The 19,796-nt window shown below is 43.4% G+C and overlaps 1 protein-coding gene across 1 annotated transcript in view; it reads left to right on the top strand.

The window, feature by feature from the left end:
* Nucleotides 1–7,794: 7,794 nt before the first annotated feature.
* The window catches only part of LOC118963981 (E3 ubiquitin/ISG15 ligase TRIM25-like), a 14,803-nt gene continuing 2,801 nt past the window's right edge, over nucleotides 7,795–19,796 (top strand). Inside the window, exons 1-3 of the mRNA XM_036974773.1 lie at nucleotides 7,795–8,402; nucleotides 9,246–9,341; nucleotides 13,810–14,043. Of these exons, the coding sequence (XP_036830668.1) occupies nucleotides 7,821–8,402; nucleotides 9,246–9,341; nucleotides 13,810–14,043 (912 nt within the window). The 5' untranslated portion in view covers nucleotides 7,795–7,820. The remainder of the gene's footprint in view (nucleotides 8,403–9,245; nucleotides 9,342–13,809; nucleotides 14,044–19,796) is intronic.

A 19,796-nucleotide genomic window follows, 5' to 3' on the forward strand; every position in this document is an offset into this window, starting at 1 on the left:
TGTCTGTCCTGGGCGCCGAATTCCTCCTCGACCACGTCCTCTCCACGTATTGGCCTTCTGTGGTGGTATACGCCTGGGAGGACTCTGAAGAAAATATATACAAAATAGGGTGTTAAAAATAAAATATATATTATATAAAAAATATATATTAACATTTTAACAATATATAGTTAAATGAGCTGTGTTATTTTGACGCTGTTCTGAGGAATCCTGGATACCGCGCCCCTTTCTCCTCTGGCTTTGAGATTCTGTTTGTATAGATATTGTTGGAGTCTGAAATTAAACATTAGTTGACATTGTTTTAACATATTCTATCAACAAATGTATAATGGGGTCAAACTGTATCCATGTTCTTGAATCATTTTCAGACCAGGCGCCCCTCTCGGGCCTCGCTGATTCTGCGATGCACTTGTGCCAAAGTAGTGCGATGCGTCTTAGGGGCTAGATTATGTTTGATTGGCTGGAGGTTCAGGGGGGTGTGTCTGTGTGTTAAAGCTGCTTGTGTTGTTTGGAGTTCTGGTAAAGACGTTCGTACAGAATGGTAGAATATCGTCTGTTTCTGTCACGAATCCCGTTTCCTGAGTCTGTTTTTTGCCTATGTTCTGTCCTGGAGTGTTTTTTTCCAGCGTCCTGGAACGCACCCTGTCTGGTTGCCGGGCAATGTAGCCAGTTGGGGTTTCTGATTACCCGCACCTGTATCCCATCAGCCATCTGCACACCTGGTCCTGATCATCATCTCTCCTCTTCATAAGCCCGGACCTGACATCCATTCCCTGCCGGATTGTTAGCCATGAACAGTATGTTGTGCCAGAGTATCAGCCTCAAGTTGGATAGAATTTGTTTTGTTGTTTTTTTACGTATTGCTTGCCTTAAACTTACCTCCGTTGTTTTGTCTTCAGTTTACTCACCCGGATCATTTACCCCATTCCCACCTGGTCGTCGGAGGATTCCGCTACCCCATTGGATCCACCTATTTACTCCCATCAACTCACCACCCCTGCCCGCTACGCCACCTGGATATATCTACCATTCACTTTCACTTGTAAATAAATATTCACCTTCTTCCTACTCTCCTTGTCCTGGTCTGCTTCTGGGTTCGATTTTGAAGAAACGTGACAGTTTCATTACCCTCGTTCAGAGGTAGAGTCCATAATGCTTCAGGTCTACTTGTTGGGGTTCCTCTGTAAATACAAGGTTATCTTTTGAAAAATAGTGTACACACTTTTTGTTTAGTGTGTAAATATTATTCTACATTTATTTTTGAACTTACATCAGAAATAGCGTGACGGGCTACATAAAGAAGACCGGATCTGTTTGCACCCTGTTTCCTCATCTAATGTGGATGATCCAAATCAATTCATCCGGTAGCAGTTGTGCAAATGTCGGGTATCCTATAGACGATAAGGAAATCTGCTTTTGTACTGCCTCTCCTGAAAGGTGGAGATCCTTCCCTACTTGACAACTATCGTCCCATATCAAAAGGGTACTGGAGTCCTTAGTTAGTAGGCAGGTGAAGGCCTCCAAGAAAACAACTTATTTAATGGAATGCAGTCAGGCTTTAGGTCTGGCCACAGCACTGTTTCAGCTACATGGACGGTTTTAAATGACATCCACTGTGCTCTTGACAAGAAGTGTGTCTGTCTTTATTGATTTGTCGACGGCTTTTGACACTGTGGACCATGCTGTGTTAGTGCAAAGGTTAAAATGTTGTGTAATTACAGGTCATGATCTAGATTGGTTTATAAATTACCTATCAAATCATACACAATGTGTAATGGTGGATGGTTGTAAATCTGAGTCCATAGAGTTGTGCTCAGGTGTCCCGCAAGGTTCTATTTTGGGACCAATGTTGTTCCTTTTGTATATCAACAACATTGGGGATCTAATGAAACAGCGGATGCTCATTTTTATACAGATGATACTGTTCTGTATTCAAGTGGTAGTAGGTTATCTTTATCTTTTGAAAATGCCCAAGAGCATTTAACATCACACAACTGAATCTGAATGATTTGAAGCTGGTTCTGAATTTCAGATGCCAGGCATGTTACTAATCATGTCGTTGCTACAATGGCTGGACATACTATACAGCAAGTCAAAGTGTACAACTATTTGGGTGAGTGGGTTGATGACAAGCTGAGCTTCACTGTTCATGTGGAGAACTTGATCAGGAAGCTCAAGCTGAAAATAGTTTATTATTACCGACATCAGGCTTGTTTTTCTCTGGAGGCCAGGAAGGAGCTGGTATGATGTACATTACCGGCATGAGGCTTGTGTTTCTCTGGAGGCCAGGAAGGAGCTGGTATGATGTACATTACTGGCATCAGGCTTGTTTTCTCTGGAGGCCAGGAAGGAGCTGGTATGATGTACATTACTGGCATCAGGCTTGTTTTTCTCTGGAGGCCAGGAAGGAGCTGGTATGATGTACATTACTGGCATCAGGCTTGTTTTTCTCTGGAGGCCAGGAAGGAGCTGGTATGATGTACATTACTGGCATCAGGCTTGTTTTTCTCTGGAGGCCAGGAAGGAGCTGGTACGAAGTTGTAATGCTCCGGGTGTCGTGGGTGTGAGTCAGACGCAGGAGACAGAGAGCGCAAGGCTGTGCTCTTTTAATGCACCACAGGGTGCTCACAATAATAACGGCCCAAACCGTAGACCGTTTTGTTTTATAATGGGTACATGTTCATCGGGGTTTGTACAGAGTTGGGTAAATCAGCTCTTTGCTCCCCTTACATGGGTAATAATCTCCAAGCTGCTCTAAACGTTGATGTTTGGTGTCTCTAGGTTCATCTCTAGACTGTTGAATGAGGCCTGTTACAACTTTCTTACAAACCTTTAAGGGAGTTTGTGAAACCATTCAGTCGTGGATGTATGCAAACATATTTATCACGTATTGCAGGTTACAGAAGCCTCCTGTTGTACTATGAATCCCCACTCAACCCTGTTAGATCTTGATGTGTTGGCTCTCTATGTATGTACATGTTACAGAAGACTCCTGTTGTACTATGAATCCCCACTCATCCCTGTTAGATCTTGATGTGTTGGCTCTCTATGTATGTACATGTTACAGAAGACTCCTGTTGTACTATGAATCTCCCACTCATCCCTGTTAGATCTTGATGTGTTGGTTCTCTATGTATGTACATGTTTATAATCCACATAGTGTGAATATTGTTTTCCATAAAGTTAATAACCCCCCTAAACCGAAATATGAAATGACCTCTTCCCTAATCCGAAATATGAAATTACCTCTTCCCCTAAACTGAAATATGAATGACCTCTTCCCTAAACTGAAATATGAAATTACCTCTTCCCCTAAACTGAAATATGAAATGACCTCTCCCCTAAACTGAAATATGAAATTACCGCTTCCCCTAAACTGAAATATGAATTACCTGAGAAACATATTTAGATGGCTGTTTTATTGTTGTTGAAAGCTTGAAATGGACACAATGCCTAGGGACCTTGTTTCTAACACACACACACACACAGACACAGACACAGACACAGACACAGACACAAACACAGACACAGACACAGACACACACATACATACACACCCACACATATACACACACAACACACACACACACACATTCCTGCTTCATAGATAGCAACCATAAGGGCAATAAAACTGAGGGGTGTGGGCCATTCTCTTTCAAAAGTTCAAACACAGACCCCCCCAGTTCAACCAGGTCGCTAGACATCAATCAGCATGACAACTTCAAAGGAATAGACACAATATAGATATAAAATAACACACCCTCTAACACGTGACCACAGGAACAGGACGTCCTGGACGGATGCCCATATTTGGACATGTACATGTCATCTGTACACAGGGTCATCAATCAAACGTTGAAAACAAACTAACTACTGAAGAAGTAAAAGGAATATACAGTGTTACCATCCATGGGTGACCTATACAGAGACCAGAGAGAAAGGGAAGAAAGAAAGAGAGAAGAAGGACGACTGGAAAATAACAAGTTGAAACATTATGAAAAGAGAAGAGGAAGTTGATAGAAGATCTGCAGGTGCTGATTGCTGATAAGATGAAAGAGACAATGGAGACAGATGATGTGGATGAAAGTAAAGAGCTAAAAGAGGTCAGACAAGCCACGGAAAAGGTAAAGACAATACCAGAGGGAGATAGAAGAGTGTGAAAGGAGGACTAGAAACTGCACTGAGGAAGGCCCAGCTTTCACAGATCGAGAAAGGAAGTGGTGGTTTTACTCACAATATGATGGCTGCATTGTTTCTACAGGCTCACCACAACCACAGCCTGCAGGTCCCCCACAGTCACATCAGTCACACCTGTGAACCTGGTGGCTTCAGGGTATGTGCTTTTCACCACTAAGCATTATGGTGACCAACAGACATGGACAGGAAGAGGAGGTGGGCCCGCCATGGCCCTTCCTGACTGGAACAACACTCAACGCTGGACCTGTGGGCAGTTGGGGCATGTGAGTTCACAGTGTGGGGGAAATGAAAGAGGACCATTTATAATAGACACTGGATCTCACTGTTCCTGTTTTGGCAAATCAGGACAAGTTGTTTGGGCTTCTCTGAGCAAATCATCAGTAACAATAACAGGGACATCGGGACAGCCCAGGAATGTGTACTGGACAAAAACTTGTTTGATGAAACTCTGCTTGACTCTGACATGGTGCTGTTATATTCGGAGATATTCCAAATTCTTGTGATCGGTCCAAACCAAAAATAGATGTTCTGCTCCCTCCAGCCAGTGTCTCCACTCCTCCAGTGTCATCTTGACCACCAGGAGTTCTCGGTTGGTCGTAGTTTCTTTCTGCAGAGTTGAGACGATAGGACAGGAAGGCACAGGGATGGAGCTTTATGTCCTGGATGGACAGGATAGCCCCCACTCCAACGTCAGAAGCATCGACCTCGACCACAAACTGACGGGACGGGTCCGGATGGACGAGGTTGAGGGCTGTAGTGAATTGATGCTTCAGGTCTACAAAGGCTCTGTCAACCGCTGGGAACCATATGAACAGTAGATTGGGAGAGGTGAGTGCCAAGAGTGGGGCTGCCAGAGTGCTGTAGCCTCGAATGAAACACCGGTAGAAATGGGCAAACCCCATGAAATGTTGTATCTGCACCCTGGACGTAGGTTGGGGCAAATCCACTACTGCTTTCATCTTTTCCGGGTCCATCTGGACATTTCCTTCAGCGATGACATATCCCAGAAAGGAGAGGGTAGAACGGTAGAACTCGCATTTCTCCGCTTTCACAAATAACTGGTTCTCCAGGAGGCGCTGAAGGACTTGTCGAACATGGAGGACGTGTTATTGGGCAGGGAAAAAAACAGGACATCGTCGAGGTAGACAAACACAAAATGATTTAACATGTCCCGGAGCACATCGTTTACCAGGGCTTGGGATATTCCACAGCTGCAAGAAAAGTTCTATATATTATTGAAACAATGTTGCGATTGTTTGTGAAAATGCCAACAGGTGTGGTTCCCTTGGGGGAGAGATTCTATTGGGGAAAGGTTCCTGTGGGGGTTGACATTGAAGCCAAGGGGAATAGGGTGTGTGTGTGCTCAAACACACATCCATGTGGGGGTCTGGGAGAGGAAGTGTGTCCATCTGATGAATGGGCATGTGCCTGAACAAAATGTTATACACTAGTTATAGTCTTCATTTGTAATGACCTGTCATTTTTGATTGGGAAAAAGTTAAATAAAAATGAAAATGAAAATCATCAACATGTATTTTGTGTGTTCAGATGCCCTGTGTGGACAAAATCATGGAACCTTATGACAATCAGATTAAATTAACTACATTTTTCAGAGAGAAAACTTGCAAATCGGTCCAAGTCAACCAGAACACAGCAGGAGGGTTAAATATGTATTTCAAATACATATAACAGAAATACTGCCCATCTCTGTCTCCACATTATCTTCTGTAACATGTTGAAGGGAAGTCCTGCTGTTGGAAGTGTACTCACCCTAAAGCCACTCTCCAATTAGGACCACATCCTAGTTAAGCAGTACACCTTGCTGCAGTCAGCTCGTTTGGTGAGGCACCATGCGGTTGGTGGGTCTCCAACCCAGCCACTACCTCATAGAGTATTCTACTACCAGGTTGGAGCGAAAATGAAAAAAATACTATTTCAAAATATAGATACAAGATACCGTAAAGATCAATGTCTCAAAATAAACAACACCTGCATTTTGTAACATATTTATGAAATGTAACATACTTTATTTTAAACAAAAATACACTTGCAAACATTTAGCCCAAAGAGCAACAAGATTCTCAGTAATGGTTAAAAACCCCTTTTTTCTTGCTACTTGACAGTGATTCTGTATGTTGTTATCTACCTTAGTTGAGCAAGTCACTCTGGAGAAGCTAAATGACTCAAATCTATATGTGAAAATGAACATACCAAATAAACTGCAAAGCACACTGGGTAGTATTATTGGTCTTGTTTTGGGGAGGAGCTCATTAGAAATAAAATTTGATTTGATTTGAATAGACGCTTTGTTTAGTGCATTCATATTAAGACAGCTAAGTGAGACAACAATATATTACAATTGTATCAAATACATTTTCCGTCAACAAAGTATTTATCAACATTTTTACATGTATATTTAGTTAATTTAGCAGACGCTCTAATCAAACCAGACTTCTGATTCCAGTAAAGGGTTAAAGAGGGGCTACAAGACGTGAACTGCTGCAAAAAAATGGTCAAGAAAAAGATGTATTTTGAAAATAAAAAAATAAATAAATTGGAGTATTGTTCAGCCCAGTGTAATTCAAATAACAAAATACTCAGAAGTATTTAAAATACGTATTTCAAATACATATCACATAAATAATAACGATCTCTGCCAACGACCCAACACTCTGTCACACTTCCTTATCAAAGAAACCACTCCCCCGCTACATACAGAGAACACAGTCCAGTAGGAAGCCACTCCCCCTCTACATACAGAGAACCCAGTCCAGTAGGAAGCCACTCCCCCTCTACATACAGAGAACACAGTCCAGGAGGAAGCCACTCCCCCTCTACATACAGAGAACACAGTCCAGGAGGAAGCCACTCCCCCTCTACATACAGAGAACCCAGTCCAGTAGGAAGCCACTCCCCCTCTACATACAGAGAACACAGTCCAGGAGGAAGCCACTCCCCCTCTACATACAGAGAACACAGTCCAGGAGGAAGCCACTCCCCCTCTACATACAGAGAACACAGTCCAGGAGGAAGCCACTCCCCCTCTACATACAGAGAACCCAGTCCAGTAGGAAGCCACTCCCCCTCTACATACAGAGAACACAGTCCAGGAGGAAGCCACTCCCCTCTACATACAGAGAACACAGTCCAGGAGGAAGCCACTCCCCCTCTACATACAGAGAACACAGTCCAGTAGGAAGCCACTCCGCCTCTACATACAGAGAACACAGTCCAGGAGGAAGCCACTCCCCTCTACATGCAGAGAACACAGTCCAGTAGGAAGCCACTCCCCTCTACATACAGAGAACACAGTCCAGGAGGAAGCCACTCCCCCTCTACATACAGAGAACACAGTCCAGTAGAGAGCCACTCCCCCTCTACATACAGAGAACCCAGTCCAGTAGGAAGCCACTCCCCCTCTACATACAGAGAACACAGTCCAGGAGGAAGCCACTCCCCCTCTACATACAGAGAACACAGTCCAGTAGAGAGCCACTCCCCCTCTACATACAGAGAACCCAGTCCAGGAGGAAGCCACTCCCCTTCCTCTGGTGTAGAGTTCCATGAAACAGAAAGTAATCTTTCACACTGCCACTGCTTAACCTACGGGAGAGAGCACCAAAATGGCAGAGACTCAGGAACTGTTCTGTTGCTCCATCTGTCTGGGTCTACTGAAGGATCCGGTGACTACTGCCTGTGGACACAGTTACTGTATGGGCTGTATTAAAGAAAGCTGGGATCAGGATGATCTGAAAGGTGTCTACAGCTGTCCACAGTGCAGACAGACCTTTATCCCAAGACCTGTACTGAAGAGAAACATTGTGTTGGCTGAAGTGGTGGAGAAACTGAAGAAGACAGGACTCCAGGCTGCTCCCACTCCTGCTCTGTGCTATGCTGGACCTGGAGATGTGGCGTGTGATTTCTGCACTGGGACCAGAAAGCAGAAAGCCCTCATGTCCTGTCTGGCATGTCTGGCCTCTTACTGTGAGACTCACCTCCAACCTCACTATGAATTTCCTGGTTTCAAGAAGCACAAGCTGGTCAAAGCCACGGCACAACTACAGGAGAAGATCTGCTCTCATCATGACAAACTGCTGGAGGTTTACTGTCGTACCGATCAGCAGTGTATCTGTCTGCTGTGTACAATGGATGAACATAAAGGCCATGATACAGTGTCAGCTGCAGCAGAGAGGACTGAGAAACAGGTAAGACCAGAACAACTTGTTGGTGACTGTCTGATAAACAAAGAATTAAAGATACAGTAGGAACTAAATCTGTATGAATATGAGATCATTACATTATATACAATATGAAATGGATCCACAAATATGAACACAAACCTTGAGTATATTGAGTTTGTTACAAATGTATCACCATTTTCTAAAGTCAAACACTATTATCATTCGCCTACCTCCTCATGCCTTTTGCACACATTGTATATAGACTCCCCCTTTGTTTTCTACTGTGTTATTGACTTGTTAATTGTTTACTCCATGTGTAACTCTGTGTTGTCTGCTCATACTGCTATGCTTTATCTTGGCCAGGTCGCAGTTGCAAATGAGAACTTGTTCTCAACTAGCCTACCTGGTTAAATAAAGGTGAAATAAAAAAAATAAAAAAAAAATTCAACTTGTTGGTGACTGTCTGATAAACAAGGAATTAAAGATACAGTAGGAACTAAATATGTTTGAATATGAGATCATTATATTATATACAATATGAAATGGATCCACAAAAATGAACACAAACCTTGAGTATATAGAATTGTTAACCCAGATTCTCCAAATGTATCACCATTTTCTAAAGTCAAACACTATTATCATTCTGAATGGCCTTTTATGAGTCCAAAGTTCAGTCTCAACGCCTTGATACATGTAGTTCTACCATAAAAACTATAATCATTCACATAGCAACATAATATCATATTGTAAAGGGACTTCCTCGGGATTGTAGACCTTCCTCTCTATGGGTCCTATGTCACATTACTATACTATTGATCTACTGGACTAATAAAGCTTGGTAGCTCATTGAAGAGTGATTCTCCACAGAGGCAGCTGGGGATGAGTCAGAAGAAGGTCCAGCAGAGATTCCAGGAGAGAGAGAAGGAGCTGAAGGAGCTTCAACAGGCTGTGGAGTCTTTCAAGGTGAGTGTTGTTGATCAGAGGAGACACACCATTTCACTTCTCTCCTCCAGTCAGAGAGAGAGAGAGAGAGAGAGAGGGGCCCCTATCCAATCGCACTGACCCCACTGTTGGGAACAGCCTGTCTGGACACCTTTCAGAGAATAGACTGGTTCATGTAACCACTGGGCTGCCTCATCACATAACCATGAGTAACCATGACTGACTCATGTCCCCTGTACATTAAAATGGAAATGTCTCTCTCTCAATTGAATTAAATTCATAGGGCTTTATTGGCATGGAAATATATGTTTACATTGCCAAAGCAAGTGAAATAGACAATAAACAAAAGTGAAATAAACAATCAGAAATGAACAGTAAACATTACACTTGGAAGGGATTTGGGGGATGTGGGAGGGTCTATTATAAGTTAGTAGGACTCTTTTATTTTCTCAGAAATTCTGAGTTAGGTAGGAGGATTTAGAGTGGTGTAAACCGTGATTGAACGCACTCCAGCACAGTAGGTGGCGCCATGCACCTTTAATGTTGGTTTTTAGGACCTCCATTATATCATAGAAGAAGAAGTTCGTCTGTGAGGGTTTTGTGAGTTTGTGTTCCTGAGGAGGGCTACTATTCTTTTCTCTTTGGTTTTCAAGTATTTTCAGAATATATTAAAGCCAAAGCTAAAGCTTCCCTAAACAATTCAATATATCAGTCAATATATTTTCTCTGTGATTTATTTTCTCTCCGTCAACCTACACTACTATAGACTTTGGTCATAATCAAAGCTTTGTTAATCAATAGGTTTTTATGTGAGGCTGCCTGTAGTGTAATGACCTGACTAGATCATAAAGGAACAATTGTCCAGACAGAGGATTGAGTTGACGGTTTATTACCAACTTTACACAGGCTACTGTTTGGCCTTAGGTCACGCCAAATAAATAAAAGATACCCCACAAGCCAATCGGGACCTTCTCTTGTGAAGCCCAGATGTAAGAGAGAGAACAAAGGCTAAACCTTAACTTCCAATGCCCCGCCCCCTCCACGCCACTCCGCCAACCACCAGGATGCCCGGCATCAGAACATCTCAGGCATTCCTGTGATTGGCAGATAGCAGGTTGATTGGCATGTCGGACCCCGCGAACACTGGGAACTGGTAAGTACAACACAACCAAATAATAGCCGAACACATAACACACAGCTGTCTGTGCGGGTCGCTACAGTAGTTTTACTATCTGTGCCAGGCTATAAATGACACAGGTAATATCTAGATAATATCTAGATAACGTTGTATTTAATGTAGTTTTACTATCTGTGCCAGGCTATAAATGACACAGATAATATCTAGTTAACTTTGTATTTAATTGATCACAGCTTTCTGCTTTCCATGTAGAGTTTTTGGTAAAAACATTACATTTGATTATTTTGTCAGTAATGGCTGCAACATTTGGAAAAAATCTTAGTTTACCTTTGTCAAACATGAGATGACACAGACACACAGAGACAGTGTTGTGGCAAAGCTACCAGGAAACTATCAATCATGGGAACATTGCTCAAATTTTAACATCTGACCATGCTGGTGATATTGCAGAGAGAAGGGAGTATCTGAGGAGAATTGTTGTGGTCACATCGATTTTAGGAAGACAGGGACTCTCTTTCCGTGCCAATGATGAATCTAGTGAAAGCACAAATAGAGGGAACTCTCAATAGTAAAACTAAAATAAAACTCAAACAACTTCCTAGATACATCATGCTGAACTGAGTTTACCAAGAACTACGGTATGGATGTCAAAACAGAAGACATGTTGGTTGACAGAAACTTTCTTGCCCGGAAAAGAGAGGCTGGACGTCCTCCCAAAGATATGCTTGTTGTGCATAACTTCCTGAATGATGATATGATATATACAGTGCCTTGCGAAAGTATTCGGCCCCCTTGAAATTTGCGACCTTTTGCTACATTTCAGGCTTCAAACATAAAGATATAAAACTGTCTTTTTTTGTGAAGAATCAACAACAAGTGGGACACAATCATGAAGTGGAACAACATTTATTGGATATTTCAAACTTTTTAACAAATCAAAAACTGAATAATTGGGCGTGCAAAATCTCAGAGTCTCAATTTGGTGTTTGTCCCATTTTGTGAAGTCTTGGTTGGTGAGCGGACCCCAGACCTCACAACCATAAAGGGCAATGGGCTCTATGACTGATTCAAGTATTTTAGCCAAATCCTAATTGGTATGTATAAATTGATGTTCCTTTTGATGGCATAGAATGCCCTTCTTGCCTTGTCTCTCAGATCGTTCACAGCTTTGTGGAAGTTACCTGTGGCGCTGATGTTTAGGCCAAGGTATGTATAGTTTTTTGTGTGCTCTAGGGCAACAGTGTCTAGATGGAATTTGTATTTGTGGTCCTGGTGACTGGACCTTTTTTGGAACACCATTATTTTGCACGAGATCATCAGCAAACAGCAGACATTTGACTTCGGATTCTAGTAGGGTGAGGCCGGGTGCTGCAGAATTTTCTAGTGCCCGCGCCAATTCGTTGATATATATGTTGAAGAGGGTGGGGCTTAAGCTGCATCCCTGTCTCACCCCACGGCCCTGTGTGAAGAAATGTGTTTTTGGCCAATTTTAAGCGCACACTTGTTGTTTGTGTTCATGGATTTTATAATGTTGTATGTTTTACCCCCAACACCACTTTCCATCAGTTTGTATAGCAGACCCTCATGCCAAATTGAGTCAAAGGCTTTTTTGAAATCAACAAAGCATGAGAAGACTTTGCCTTTGTTTTGGTTTGTTTGGTTGTCAATTAGGGTGTGCAGGGTGAATACATGGTCTGTTGTACGGTAATTTGGTAAAAAGCCAATTTGACATTTGCTCAGTATATTGTTTTCATTGAGGAAATGTACGAGTCTGCTGTTAATCATAATGCAGAGGATTTTCCCAAGGTTAGTGTTGATGCATATTCCACGGTAGTTATTGGGGTCAAATTTGTCTCCACTTTTGTGGATTGGGGTGATCAGTCCTTGGTTCCAAATATTGGGGAAGATGCCAGAGCTAAGGATGATGTTAAAGAGTTTTAGTATAGCCAATTGGAATTTGTTGTCTGTATATTTGATCATTTCATTGAGGATACCATCAACACCACAGGCCTTTTTGGGTTGGAGGGTTTTTATTTTGTCCTGTAACTCATTCAATGTAATTGGAGAATCCAGTGGGTTCTGGTAGTCTTTAATAGATGATTCTAAGATCTGTATTTGATCATGTATATGCTTTTGCTCTTTATTCTTTGTTATAGAGCCAAAAAGATTGGAGAAGTGGTTAACCCATTCATCTACATTTTTGATAGATAATTCTTTGTGTTGTTGTTTGTTTACTGTTTTCCAATTTTCCCAGAAGTGGTTAGAGTCTATGGATTCTTCAATTACATTGAGATCATTTCTGACATGCTGTTCCTTCTTTTTCCGTAGTGTATTTCTGTATTGTTTTAGTGATTCACCATAGTGAAGGCATAGACTCAGGTTTTCCGGGTCTCTATGTTTTTGGTTGGACAGGTTTCTCAATTTCTTTCTTAGATTTTTGCATTCTTCATCAAACCATTTGTCATTATTGTTAATTTTCTTCGGTTTTCTATTTGAGATTCTTAGATTTGATAGGGAAGCTGAGAGGTCAAATATACTGTTAAGATTTTCTACTGCCAAGTTTACACCTTCACTATTACAGCGGAACGTTTTACCCAGGAAATTGTCTAAAAGGGATTTAATTTGTTGTTGCCTAATTGTTTTTTGGTAGGTTTCCAAACTGCATTTCTTCCATCTATAACATTTCTTAATATTACTCAGTTCCTTTGGCTTTGATGCCTCATGATTGAGTATTGCTCTGTTTAAGTACTGTGATTTTGCCGTGGTTTGATAGGGGTGTCAGTGGGCTGACTGTGAACGCTCTGAGAGACTCTGGGTTGAGGTCAGTGATAAAGTAGTCTACAGTACTACTGCCAAGAGATGAGGTATAGGTGTACCTACCATAGGAGTCCCCTTGAAGCCTACCATTGACTATGTACATACCCAGCGTGCGACAGAGCTGCAGGAGTTGTGACCCGTTTTTGTTGGTAATGTTGTCATAGTCGTGCCTAGGGGGGCATATGTGGGATGGAATGCTGTCACCTCCAGGCAGGTGTTTGTCCCCCTGTGTGCTGAGGGTGTCAGGTTCTTGTCCGGTTCTGGCATTTAGGTCGCCACAGACTAGTACATGTCCCTGGGCCTGGAAATGACTGATTTCCCCCTCCAGGATGGAGAAGCTGTCTTCATTAAAGTATGGGGATTCTAGTGGGTGGATATAGGTAGCACACAGGAGGACATTTTTATCTGTTAGGATAATTTCCTTTCGAATATCTAGCCAAATGTAGAATGTTCCTGTTTTGATTAATTTAATGGAGTGAGTTAGGTCTGCTCTATACTCTCTCTCTCTCTCTCTCTCTCTCTCTCTCTCTCCAGCGCTCTGCACAGGCAGCAGTGGAGGACAGTGATCAGATCTTTACTGAGCTGATCCGCTCCATTGAGAGAAGGAGCTCTGAGGTGAAGGAGCTGATCAGAGCCCAAGAGAAGGCTCAAGTGAGTCAAGCTGAACGACTCCTTGAGCAACTGAAGCAGGAGATAGCTGAACTGAGGAAGAGAAGCACTGAGCTGGAGCAGCTCTCACACACAGAGGATCACATCCATTTCCTCCAGGTAACTAAACTGTCTCGTTACATGTGATATGAAATTAACTTCATGTGAAACTATTAATCTCAATCATTATGTTGTCCTGTCTGTCTCTCTGTCTGACCGTCCCACTCTCTCTGTCTGTCTGCCCCTCTCTCTCTCCCTCTCTCTGTCCGTCCCTGTCTCTCTCTCTGTCTGTCCGTCCCTCTCTCTCTGTCCGTCCCTGTCTCTCCCTCTCTCTGTCACTCTCTCTGTCCATCCGTCTCTCTCTCTGTCTCTGCCTCCCTCTCTCTCTCTGTCCATCCCTCTCTCTGTCCGTCCATCCCTCTCTCTCTGTCCGTCCCTCTCTCTCTGTCCGTCCCTCTCTCTCTCTCTGTCCGTCCCTCTCTCTCTCTCTCTGTTCGTCCCTCTCTCTCTCTCTGTCTGTTCCTCTCTCTCTCTCTCTGTCCGTCCCTCTCCCTCTGTCCGTCCCTCTCTATCTCTCTCTCTGTCCGTCCCTCTCTCTCTCTGTCCGTCCCTCTCTCTCTCTGTCCGTCCGTCCCTCTCTCTCTCTCTCTCTCTCTCTCCGTTTGTCCCTCTCTCTCTGTGCGTCCCTCTCTCTCTCTCTCTCTGTCCGTCCCCCTCTCTCTCTCTGTCGGTCTCTCCCTCTCTCTGTCAGTCCCTCTCTCTCTGTCTGTCTCTCTCTCTCTCTCTCTGTCCGTCCCTCTCTCTCTCTGTCCGTACCTCTCTCTCTCTCTCTCTGTCCATCCCTCTCAATTTTTCAATTCAATTCAAGGGTTTATTGGCATGGGAAACATGTGTTAACATTGAAAAAGCAAGTGAGGTAGATAATATATAAAGTGAATATATAAAGTGAAAAACATAAAAATGAACAGTAAACATTACACATACAGAAGTGTCAATACAATAAAGACATTACAAATGTCATATTATATACATACAGTGTTTTAACAATGTACAAATGGTTAAAGGACACAAGATAAAATAAATAAGCATAAATATGGGTTGTATTTACAATGGTGTTTGTTCTTCACTGGTTGCCCTTTTCTCGTGGCAACAGGTCACAAATCTTGCTGCTGTGATGGCACACTGTGGAATTTCACCCAGTATATATGAGAGTTTTTCAAAATTGGATTTGTTTTCGAATTCTTTGTGGATCTGTGTAATCTGAGAGAAATATGTCTCTCTAATATGGTCATACATTGGGCAGGAGGTTATGAAGTGCAGCTCAGTTTCCACCTCATTTTTTGGGCAGTGAGCACATAGCCTGTCTTCTCTTGAGAGCCAAGTCTGCCTACGGCGGCCTTTCTCAATAGCAAGGCTATGCTCACTGAGTCTGTACATAGTCAAAGCTTTCCTTAATTTTGGGTCAGTCACAGTGGTCAGGTATTCCACTGCTGTGTACTCTCTGTGTAGGGCCAAATAGCATTATAGTTTGCTCTGTTTTTTTGTTAATTCTTTCCAATGTGTCAAGTAATTATCTTTTTGTTTTTTCATGATTTGGTTGGGTCTAATTGCGCTGCTGTCCTGGGGCTCTGTAGGGTGTGTTTGTGTTTGTGAACAGAGCCCCTGGACCAGCTTGCTTAGGGGACTCTTCTCCAGGTTCATCTCTCTGTAGGTGATGGCTTTGTTATGGAAGGTTTGGGAATCGCTTCCTTTTAGGTGGTTATAGAATTTAACGGCTCTTTTCTGGATTTTGATAATTAGTGGGTATCGGCCTAATTCTGCTCTGCATGCATTATTTGGTGTTCTACGTTGTACACGGATGATATTTTTGCAGAATTCTGCGTGCAGAGTCTCAATTTGGTGTTTGTCCCATTTTGGGAAGTCTTGGTTGGTGAGCGGGCCCCAGACCTCACAACCATTAAGGGCAATGGGCTCTATGACTGATTCAAGTATTTTTAGCCAAATCCTAATTGGTATGTTGAAATTGATGTTCCTTTTGATGGCATAGAATGCCCTTCTTGCCTTGTCTCTCAGATCGTTCACAGCTTTGTGAAAGTTACCTGTGGCGCTGATGTTTAGGCCAAGGTATGTATAGTTTTTTGTGTGCTCTAGGGCAACAGTGTCTAGATGGAATTTGTAAATGTGGTCCTGGTGACTGGACCTTTTTTGGAACACCATTATTTTGGTCTTACTGAGATTTACTGTCAGGGCCCAGGTCTGACAGAATATGTGCATAAGATCTAGGTGCTGCTGTAGGCCCTCCTTGGTTGGTGACAGAAGCACCAGATCATCAGCAAACAGCAGACATTTGACTTCGGATTCTAGCAGGGGGAGGCCGGGTGCTGCAGACTTTTCTAGTGCCCGCGCCAATTCGTTGATATATATGTTGAAGAAGGTTTGGCTTAAGCTGCATCCCTCTCTAACCCCACGACCCTGTGTGAAGAAATGTGTGTGTTTTTTGCCAATTTTAACCGCACACTTGTTGTTTGTGTACATGGATTTTATAATGTCGTATGTTTTACCCCCAACACCACTTTCCATCAGTTTGTATAGCAGACCCTCATGCCAGATTGAGTTGAAGGCTTTTTGAAATCAACAAAGCATGAGAAGACTTTGCCTTTGTTTTGGTTTGTTTGGTTGTCAATTAGGGTGTGCAGGGTGAATACATGGTCTGTTGTACGGTAATTTGGTAAAAAGCCAATTTGACATTTGCTCAGTACATTGTTTTCATTGAGGAAATGTACAAGTCTGCTGTTAATGATAATGCAGAGGATTTTCCCAAGGTTACTGTTGACACATGTTCCACGGTAGTTATTGGGGTCAAATTTGTCTCCACTTTTGTGGATTGGGGTGATCAGTCCTTGGTTCCAAATATTGGGGAAGATGCCAGAGCTAAGTATGATGTTAAAGAGTTTTAGTATAGCCAATTGGAATTTGTTGTCTGTATATTTGATCATTTCATTGAGGATACCATCAACACCACAGGCCTTTTTGGGTGGAGGGTTTTTATTTTGTCCTGTAACTCATTCAATGTATTTGGAGAATCCAGTGGGTTCTGATAGTCTTTAATAGTTGATTCTAAGATCTGTTTTTGATCATGTATACGTTTTTGCTCTTTATTCTTTGTTATAGAGCCAAAAAGATTGGAGAAGTGTTTTACCCATACATCTCCATTTTGGATAGATAATTCTTCGTGTTGTTGTTTGTTTAGTGTTTTCCAATTTTCCCAGAAGTGGTTAGAGTCTATGGATTCTTCAATTACAATGAGCTGGTTTCTGACATGCTGTTCCTTCTTTTTCCGTAGTGTATTTCTGTATTGTTTTAGTGATTCACCATAGTGAAGGCGTAGACTCAGGTTTTCCGGGTCTCTATGTTTTTGGTTGGACAGGTTTCTCAATTTCTTTCTTAGATTTTTTGCATTCTTCATCAAACCATTTGTCATTATTGTTAATTTTCTTCGGTTTTCTATTTGAGATTCTTAGATTTGATAGGGAAGCTGAGAGGTCAAATATACTGTTAAGATTTTCTACTGCCAAGTTTACACCTTCACTATTACAGTGGAACGTTTTACCCAGGAAATTGTCTAAAAGGGATTTAATTTGTTGTTGCCTAATTGTTTTTTGGTAGGTTTTCCAAACTGCATTCCTTCCATCTATAGCATTTCTTAATGTTGCTCAGTTCCTTTGGCTTTGATGCCTCATGATTGAGTATTGCTCTGTTTAAGTAGACTGTGATTTTGCTGTGGTCTGATAGGGTGTCAGTGGGCTGACTGTGAACGCTCTGAGAGACTCTGGGTTGAGGTCAGTGATAAAGTAGTCTACAGTACTACTGCCAAGAGATGAGCTATAGGTGTACCTACCATAGGAGTCCCCTCGAAGCCTTCCGTTGACTATGTATATACCCAGCGTGCGACAGAGCTGCAGGAGTTGTGACCCGTTTTTGTTGTTTATATTGTCATAGTTGTGCCTAGGGGGGCATATGTGGGAGGGAATGCTGTCACCTCCAGGCAGGTGTTTGTCCCCCTGTGTGCTGAGGGTGTCAGGTTCTTGTCCGGTTCTGGCATTTAGGTCGCCACAGACTAGTACATGTCCCTGGGCCTGGAAATGATTGAGTTCCCCTCCAGGATGGAGAAGCTGTCTTCATTAAAATATGGGGATTCTAGTGGGGGGATATAGGTAGCACACAGGAGGACATTTTCTCTGTTAGGATAATTTCCTTTTGAATTTCTAGCCAAATGTAGAATGTTCCTGTTTTGATGAATTTAATGGAGTGAGTTAGGTCTGCTCTATATCAAATTAGCATACCCCCTGAGTCCCTTCCCTGTTTCACACCTGGTTGTTTGGTGGATGGGACTACCAGCTCTTTGTAACCTAGAGGGCAAACAGTGGGTCCGTCTCCTCTATACCAGGTTTCTTGCAGGATGACAATGTCTGTATTACCGATTTCTTTGATGAAGTCCGAGTTTCTGCTTTTTAGGCCAAAGGCAGATGACCTCAGGCCTTGGATATTCCAGGATGATATAGTGAAGGCTTTTTGTTCCATAGAGTGTCCAGTGTTGTTGGTCGTGGTTTGGCCTCAGGCCAGTAAGTGTGAGCAGAGCCTGCTGAGCATCTGGTACATGCTATTGGCTTGGGCGAGTGTGAGAGTGGGGGTTGGGACTGTTTGCCCGCTCACTACCTGGGCGCATGTGTGGCTTCCATGTTGAGGCCCTCTTTGCGGGGGAGGGGTGCATGGGGTGGGCAGGAGTGGCATAGGTCTGATCTGAGGGGGCCTAAATGGGGTGTGGGCATGGTTGACGTGGGGGGTGTTGATTGGTTGGGGTGGGGGTGTGGATGTGTCTGGGTGTACTGTGGTCTGGATGTAATTCCTCTTGGCGTGGGTCCTCTATGTGTAGGTCCAGGGGGGGGGGGTTCCTGCAGGTCTGGGAGGGTGTCTCGCTGGTCTGGGTGGGGTGTCTATTGATCTGTTGCTCCTGTGTGAAGTGTTGGGGATACGTTTGAGAGCGATGTCCTTTAGAGTCCGGGCAAAGGTGGGCACTGCTGCCTTGTAGAGGTGGACCTGGTCATAGAGGCTGTTCAAGTCCAGGGTGGAGTGGTGGACCTGGTCATAGAGGCTGTTCAAGTCCAGGGTGGAGTGGTGGGCCAGGAAAACATTTGGTTTTGAGGCACAGTCACGGGAAATACTTGCGTTTACCCGCTGTATTGTGGCAGGGTGGAAGTCTTTTCGTGGTAGCAGGGTGGAGATAACCACTTGTGCGTTGGGGAAAGTAGAAGAAGCCTTTTCAATCACTCCCTTCAGTGCTGTGGCCACCCTTTCCTGCTGTGCTCTCAGGTTGTTTGTGCCTGTGTGTATTATTATGTGGCTGGGTGAACCTAGTTGGTCCTCAGACAGAAGGTCGAGGGCGCGCTGGGTGTTTGGACACCAGAGTTTAGACACACTGTGTTTGGGAAAAAGTTTTTTTCTTCTATATATTTCCCATTTGAGTCCATAAGTAGTACAATCTGTGTGTTGTGTTTGTCCTCAGTGGGTGTGAGGGGGTTGTCAGAAGGGCTATCAGGGTGGCTGACGGGGGTGCTCAGAGGGGTGAGAGCCGCTGGGCTTGTGGTTCTTCATTTGTCTGTTCTGCTGTGATGTCTACTCTATGGTCAGGGTCTGGTGTGGACTGTTCTGCTGTGGTGTTGAGACTTTTGTCAGGTGCTGAGGTGGGCTGTTCTGCTGGCTTCTCTGTGGGGGTGGCCACCTCTCTAGTGGGTTGTTCTCTGTCACACGCCGTCCCCTCAACCTCTCCTCCGTCCCCCTCACCCTCTCCTCCATCCCCTTCAACCTCTCCTCCA

The sequence above is a fragment of the Oncorhynchus mykiss genome, unplaced genomic scaffold (assembly GCF_013265735.2).
Source record: "Oncorhynchus mykiss isolate Arlee unplaced genomic scaffold, USDA_OmykA_1.1 un_scaffold_874, whole genome shotgun sequence".
Taxonomy (NCBI): Eukaryota; Metazoa; Chordata; class Actinopteri; order Salmoniformes; family Salmonidae; genus Oncorhynchus; species Oncorhynchus mykiss.